General features: G+C 50.7%; 2 protein-coding genes across 2 annotated transcripts; both read left to right on the top strand.

Annotated features, from left to right (window-relative positions):
• Positions 1–335: 335 nt before the first annotated feature.
• LOC104154763 (arf-GAP with dual PH domain-containing protein 1-like) lies at positions 336–2832 on the top strand (the record flags this gene model as incomplete). The annotated part of the gene is made up of 6 exons (XM_009707066.1): positions 336–482; positions 914–997; positions 1340–1402; positions 1913–1984; positions 2485–2716; positions 2804–2832. Coding segments are annotated over 6 exons (627 nt in total), but the record flags the coding sequence as incomplete, so codon positions are not given.
• A 3540-nt stretch (positions 2833–6372) lies between these two features.
• Positions 6373–7051, top strand: LOC104157164 (urotensin-2 receptor-like; the record flags this gene model as incomplete). The annotated part of the gene is given in 2 exon segments (XM_009707065.1): positions 6373–6830; positions 6832–7051. Coding segments are annotated over 2 exon segments (678 nt in total), but the record flags the coding sequence as incomplete, so codon positions are not given.
• Positions 7052–7066: the final 15 nt, after the last annotated feature.

Genomic DNA, 7066 nt, shown 5'->3' with positions numbered 1-7066 from the left:
GTTAGCCTCTAGACTGGCTCAGCTGTAAAGTCAGACACACTCTCAGTGTTTCAGTGTTAGCCTCTAGACTGGCTCAGCTGTAAACTCAAATGCACTCTCAGTGTTTCACTGGCACTTGCAGAGTAGGCAGAGCTTAAATCTAAACTGGAGGGTTTGGGCCACTGGGCCTGAGCACACCACGCAGTGAAGGGAGTCTGTGCTACAGTGTTTTGTTGGGAAGGGGCAGTTAGTACCTTTTAAGACCCTCTGACCCTGCTTTACCCCACTAAATCAGTAGCTCAGGTCTCTTTCCCACTAAAATTGCTCATGGATGACCAATGCCATTCTGTTTTCAGGCCAAAGAACCCAAAATCAATGTTAAAATAGATGTCATCAATGCTACGTTCCAGCCAGTCAAGATTGGGAACCCCAATGGCCTGCAGATCACCTATCTCAAAGACAACAAGACCCGGAATATATTTGTCTACCATGAAAGTGGAAAGGTATCTGGTTTTAGCATCAAACACTGCAAAGCAATTGAGGTGATTTGAGAAGCTGCTGATATTAAAGAGGCTGAAGCATGGCTAGAATGGGGTGTGCATGGGTGAGTTGCTGTAGGTAACAGAGTGGGGGTTCTCGCTCTGTGTTTGTGTGTCTGTGAGACAGTTTTGCTGTAGGGAGCAGGGCAGGAGCACTGGCTGAGTTGGTTTGTGTGGGAGGAGCTGCTGTAAAAGATGTGCAGATGTGCTGCCTGTGCATGTGGGGAATGGGGCAGCCGTGCTGGCTGTGTGTGTGTGAGGGAGATGCTGTAGGTGCTGGGGAGGAAGAGCTGGCTGTATTTGTGGTTAACATAGGGTTGGGTGCAGCTGGGTGAATTTAGACGGCTCACTGTTGCTCTGGCTAAGCTTTCTGTCTTGTCCTTTCGTGTTCTCAGGAGGTGGTGGACTGGTTCAATGCCATTCGGTCTGTGCAGTTCCATTATCTGAAGGTAGCATTTCCCATTGCCAGCGATAATGAGGTAAGGCAGCACTAGAGTGCAGGGCTGAGTGTCCCACCGGTACTCAGTTATGTGATAAGAGCCCATTAGTTACTATTAGAACCACAGATACAGAAGTGGAAATTGCCGTGTTTAGATAGAGGGATGAGAAAATGTGTGTAAAAGGGCCTGTGGTGGCCAGAGAGCAACCGTGCTCTGCTGTTTCTGGGCACTTTGGAGGCAGAATTGACTCCTGGCTAGGCAGTTCTGCAAACATGAGTTTAAAAGGTGACTGAATTTGGGGGAATAGAAAGAAGGGTGGGGAGCAAAAGTGAATAGCAAAGAAACGTGGCTAAGTGAACGTGACTCTTGCTTTTTTGGCAGATTAAAAATCGGCTGACAAGAAACTTCCTGAAGGAGGGATACATGGAGAAGACTGGTCCCAAGGTGAGCTGCTGTGGGAGAAAAAATCGAACAGGGACCTGCCAGAGAGCCACCGACCTTCCCTACCTCAATGTTTTTCTCCTGCTGTTTCCCCGTTCCCCCCTGACTCTTTAGACACCCGTGGGAACAGTGTGTGTGCACCAAGGGAGGGGAGAATAAAAGGAAGGGGAAGGACACATGTGAAAGTAGATGAAGCCAGAGTCCCTGCTTTCTCCCAGAACAACAGATCTCTCTGCATGTGTCTGTGTGTGCGTGACCTTACAGGTATTTAGTGTCTAGATTTCTCCTGTCTCAACTCTGGGGTCCTTCACAGAAGTCCAAGAGTTGGGGACAGCAGTTGGGACTGAAAAACCCAATACTGGTCCCCACTCTCAGCTCAGAAAGGGCGAGGAGGAGGTTGCTGTTAAGGCAAGGGCTTGGTTCAAGCGGTTGGGATGAATTTTGGGTATCCATTTGCACTGTTCGCAGCAGAGGGCACTATCCCCTTACATATGTCATCTCTTCCTTTCACAGCAGAGAGAGGCTTTTAAGAAGCGCTGGTTCACGCTGGATCACCGCAGGCTCATGTACTTCAAGGACCCTTTGGTGAGGGGGAGATCTGACCTCTGGCAACTGCAGGCACCAGTGCTGAGGGCAGGGTCAAAGTGCAACCAGAGTCTTTGCTCTGCAGTGAGGAAGGCTTGCAGGTTCCCCAGCTGCTCTGAATGGACTCTAGGTCTTCCCCTTTCCATTCCACTTAGTTCATCGCATGCTTTCTGTGTTTGTTTCACTGCCTGCAAACAATGGGAACAGGGAGGGCAGTGGTGTAAAAGTGGTGATGGGGAGGAGAGCGACATGGGGGGTGACATGGAGAGACAGGAGCAGCAGTTCCTCTCTCAGACCTGTCGAGATCTATGCTCATAAATTTTCCTTTCTGCCGCTGCCTTTGAGCATAGCCTCCATGCTCTTCTGAATCCCCTGACCACCTTCAAATCTTTTTGCTGCCTGGTCATCACCCACTCTCCTCCTGTCCTTAGGTGTACTGCTAGTATTCCCTGGTTCTTCTGGGATTCCGTAAACCCCTCTCTTTCTCTCCTGATGTGCAGGATGCATTTGCTAAGGGTGAGGTATTTGTGGGCAGCAGAGAGAACGGATATAGCGTCCAGAAGGGATTGCCTTCGGGGACACAGGGCAACTTCTCTTGGCAATATGGCCTCACCATTGTCACCCCCGACCGGGAATACCTCTTCACCTGTGAGACAGAGACTGACCAGCTGGACTGGATTGCAGCCTTCACTAGCGTCATCAACCAGGCCATGACACCACAGGAGTATGCAAGTAAGTGCCTGGATGCTGTTTCCTTCCCCTCATGCCACTCTGCTTCAGGGTATTGCCCTAATGCACCACTTTTTTCTTTCACTACAGTTGAAGCCTACTTCAAGTTTAAATCCTAGGAAGCCATATAGGAACCTCGCTATGACTCGACTCTACCTGGTCCTGTTGGGTGGGCTGTCAGGAGAAGAGATCGACATCAGAGAAACACAGTGCTCTTGAAGCACCCTTTGAAGCACTTTTTTCCCCATAGACAGTCCCCTTTGTTCTGAGGGCCCAATTAAGCTGCTTCCTTTCAAGTGCAAGACTTTGTGAGTCTGAATCCTCAGCGCAGCCACTGTTAAATTGCTGTGATCTGGCAGGATGCTGGCAGGCCTTGCCTCTCAATCGGGCCGTGAAAACTTGGCACTTGTGTTGGACATGGGACCTAGCATCACTCCTGGAGGAAACTGCAGATAGCCACCTACCTTACGCAAGAAAACAGCTGCCTGGCCAGAGCTACACCCCAGCGGGTTGCAGGGGCTGCTGGACTAGGAGAGACTGTTCCTTTACAAGAAATGGCTTCTCTGCTGGCGACAGAGATGTGAAACATCTAGATATTTGATCAGTTAGAGCTGTAGTTGAGAAAGGTCACTTAAAAGATGTAATCTAACAGCCAAATGTGAGGCCTGTTTCCTCCTGCCGTGTATGTGTTTGAAAGCTGCTTCAGACCACATTTGTGTGGAGCCCTTCCTCCGATTGCTACAGAGAAGATTGAGACCTGCTCAAAAAGAAAGTGGGGGTATACATATGTGTGTGTGGATAATGTGTGTGTGTGTGCACGTAACAAAAAGTGATGGGAGGTAGAATACTGCCCTAGGGAAATTCTGTGAGGGATATTTATGCCATGGAAGTTCAGCTGTCAAATTTGAGTCTCTAGTCAAACCAATGGAGAGAGGTTGGGTCCCGCAGAGAGTGGCTTATGGTGTGTCTGATCCGGAGTTCAGATTCTCTGTTGTCTTTCCTAGAGGCTATGGGTTGATGTCTGGAGATAGTTAATACATGGATCTCTGCTCCCTCATTCTCTGCATGTCAAAGGTCTGGCACTTTCATTCTGCCCTATACATTACATATGTTTATATTGTATATCACATATACATATAATTTCACGCAATAGTGTAACAAGGAAGTCTGTATGTTCATGTCTTTCTAGTAACAGTTAGTCCTAACCACTAAATCAACTCGTGATTCATATCTTAAAGATAACTCTTAAAGCTCTCCTGGGAGAGCTGTGTTTCACATGCTGGAAGGACCAGCTGAGTTCTGCTGATGACTGTAGTATCTATCTGATGTGTCTGCAGTTTTACGCAGGCACTGTGAGAGTAGGCATCTTGTATGTTAAGGGGAGCTAACGAATTAAGGAGGCAACCAATATTTTAATTAGCTCCTAAAGAAATGAGTAAAAAAAAAATCCCATTGTAATTTATTTTAACTTCCTAAACGAGCTGAGCTGCTAACTGCTAATATATGAGGTTGTTTCTTGAAAAAAAAAGCACAGACAATCAGAGCAAAGAGCCATGGCTATTCATTGCATTTCCTGGGGCACATGGATTGTGAATCTTCCCATCAGAGCCAAACGGGCAAAGTCGCAGTCCAATTCTGCTGCTCTGGGGAACCCCTCTCTGTGCTGAAACCACCGCAACCTGGTGGGACCATCAACTTCCTGGATGAGAAGCAGCATCGCTCATTCTGCTGCCATGGCATGATGGAGCTTTCCACCCGAAAGTGTAGTTTCACTGCAGATTGCTGATCTCCCCTGGTTTGGAGCCTGACTGTCCTAAAAACCAAAGGCCATGGCAAAACTTGTGTTCCAAACCAAAGTGCCTTTCAGTTCTGGTAACATGAAATGGGACTGTCCATTGAAAAACCCCTCAAACCCCACCTAAACAACCTGCACATTCAGTTCTTTGTGAAGAAGAGTAGAGAGCATGACCCAGACATGCCAAGAGCTGATACAGATAACCCAGATGGAAGCCTCTCAAGTTCCCTCCATCAATGCCGTATGTGCCGTACGCTCACTCCTGTGGCACGGTCGTGCTGAAGCTGTTGCTGTTGTGTGCACAACATTGCTGGGGAAGGTGCTTGGATCCTACTGCAGCAAAGGCAGTACCGGTGGGATACTTCCTTCTCCTGTTTGCTGCTGAGTTAGTGCTGCTGGAGGTGAGTGAAGGCATTTGACTCGTCCGTAACGAACCTAATACACTGACGATGCAAAAAAGCGTGGCTGGAGTGGCCTGAAAACCCCTGGGAACGAACAGCAGAGCACATTTAGTAATGGCACATCTGTCTCTGCTCTGCAAAGTCTGTCCTACCGTGTCTGTTCCTCCCCGAGACAAATGAGGGTTGGATGTGGGTGAAGAAAGAGCAGGGTAGTGTTGGGTGCAGAAGTGTGGGGGCACTGGTGTCATGCGGTGGTACCTCACCAGAAGGTGATGGTGCCTACCTAATGGGCTTCTGCTCCTTGCTCTGAGGTGAGGCAGCAAGTCCTGGGGGTTTGAGGGAGGGAGGGGGAAAGCTTAGAGAAGGAGGATGGTCTTCAGGGAGAGGGAGGAAAGAGAGGATCTAAAATATCCAGCCCTTTGAGTCTTTAGGAGGTTGCTGCTGTCTGGGGGACAGGGGTGGAACAAGTCATAGAAAAAGTGAGATGTCTTACCATCTGGTGGACTTGCTTGCAAACTGGGGGTTACATCCATCATCTACATCTCAAGGGGCCCTGATGTCCTTGGAAGGGAGTGGGGGACAGACCCTCTCAGCCCGGCTTGGCTAAGGGCCAAGGAGAACACCGTGGCAGCTCCCTGCCTATTGCACTTTCAGGGCTGGCCCTTCTTTCCCCTCTAAAGCCACAGCGTGATGCTTTCCCCCACCCTTGCCAGATTAGGGGGTCTTGTCTTTCAGTTATCTCCTCTCTCAAATGAGGACGATTGTGAAAGGGGAAATGGGAAAAAGAAAGGGCAACAAGAACAAGAAGGAAGAGGGAGCAGGAGGAAGGTGCAGGAAGACACTGAGTGTGTTTGCAAAAAAGAGGAGGGAGACAGTAGGGCTCCTCACCTAGCGGCTAAAAAACCCAGTATAAACTGGGACTGCGTTCGCACTGGTGTGTGAAGCTGTGAGTCAGACGCATTCCTCCATGCAGTGGGCAAGGCAACTCTCCAGGGGTTGGTTCAGGGGGGGCAGAGCCCATCTCTCCAGAGTCTGTCTGAGCTGAGAAGACACAGACTTGGGAGGAGAAATCCACATGTCCACCGAGTCTGTTGGTTTCTGTGTGCTCAGTGAAAGCTGGAGAAGCAACAAATAAGCTGGTGAAGAGCAGAGTCGTTTCCTCCTGGCTGGCAGAGGTTATTTTGCGCCTATCGGTCTTGACGGAGAGGGCAGTGTCCCTTTCTCAGCCCTTTGATGGTTAAGGGAAACCACCGGACAGAGCTTATGATGGAGATCAGCAAAATGGACTGAGCAGCTGGAGGTGAGGAATAGACTTCTCTGGAGTACTTTATGTCTGATGAACTCTCGTCATTCTTCCCTTCCCTCGGCTGCTTTCCTGTTAAGGCTGGACGTGTCCCATACAGCGAGGGGGCAAGGAACAGGTCTCTGACAGCCTGACTTGCTCTTGCTTGCCCTACCCAAAGATGTCTTATGACCCATCCTTCATCAGCGCAAGGCCTGGAGAGGATCCCGAGGGTGGCAGCTTCTTGGAGGAAAGCAGCGGTGGGGATGATGACGGTAGTGTCCTGGGAGGGGACAGCCCGGTCACGGGGCCGCTGGGTGCAGTGCTGCTGGTCATGTGCCTCACTGGGATGGTGGGGAACATCTACACGGTGGTGGTGGCCTCTGGCAGGGTGGCAGGTCACTCAGTGGGCTCCTTGGGGGTCTACGTGATCAACCTTGCCCTGGCTGACCTCCTGTACCTCTCCACCATCCCCTTTGTGGTCTGCACCTACTTCGCCCATGACTGGTTCTTCGGGGATGTGGGCTGCAGGCTTTTGCTCAGCCTGGACCTCCTCACCATGCACGCCAGCATCTTTCTCCTGACTGCCATGAGCCTGGAGAGGTACTGGGCAGTGGCCAGGCCGCTGCGGGCCAGGCGGCCGCAAGTTGGCCAGCGCCGTCCTCTGGCTCCTCTCGCTCCTGCTTACGGCCCCCATGATGGTGATGACCCAGCTGCGGGAGGGGGATGGCCCCCACAAGCGCATCTGCATCCCTACCTGGACGCCGGCAGCCTTCCGGCTCTACCTGACGGTGCTCTTCGCCACCAGCATCCTGGCACCTGGTGTGGTGCTGGGCATCGTCTATGCCCGCCTGGCTCGGGTTTACCAGTCCTCC

Source organism: Cariama cristata, unplaced genomic scaffold (genome assembly GCF_000690535.1).
Source record: "Cariama cristata isolate BGI_N322 unplaced genomic scaffold, ASM69053v1 scaffold16529, whole genome shotgun sequence".
NCBI lineage: Eukaryota > Metazoa > Chordata > Aves > Cariamiformes > Cariamidae > Cariama > Cariama cristata.
The sequence above is the reverse complement of the archived record's forward strand: the minus strand, read 5'-3'. Positions and strand labels throughout refer to the sequence as shown.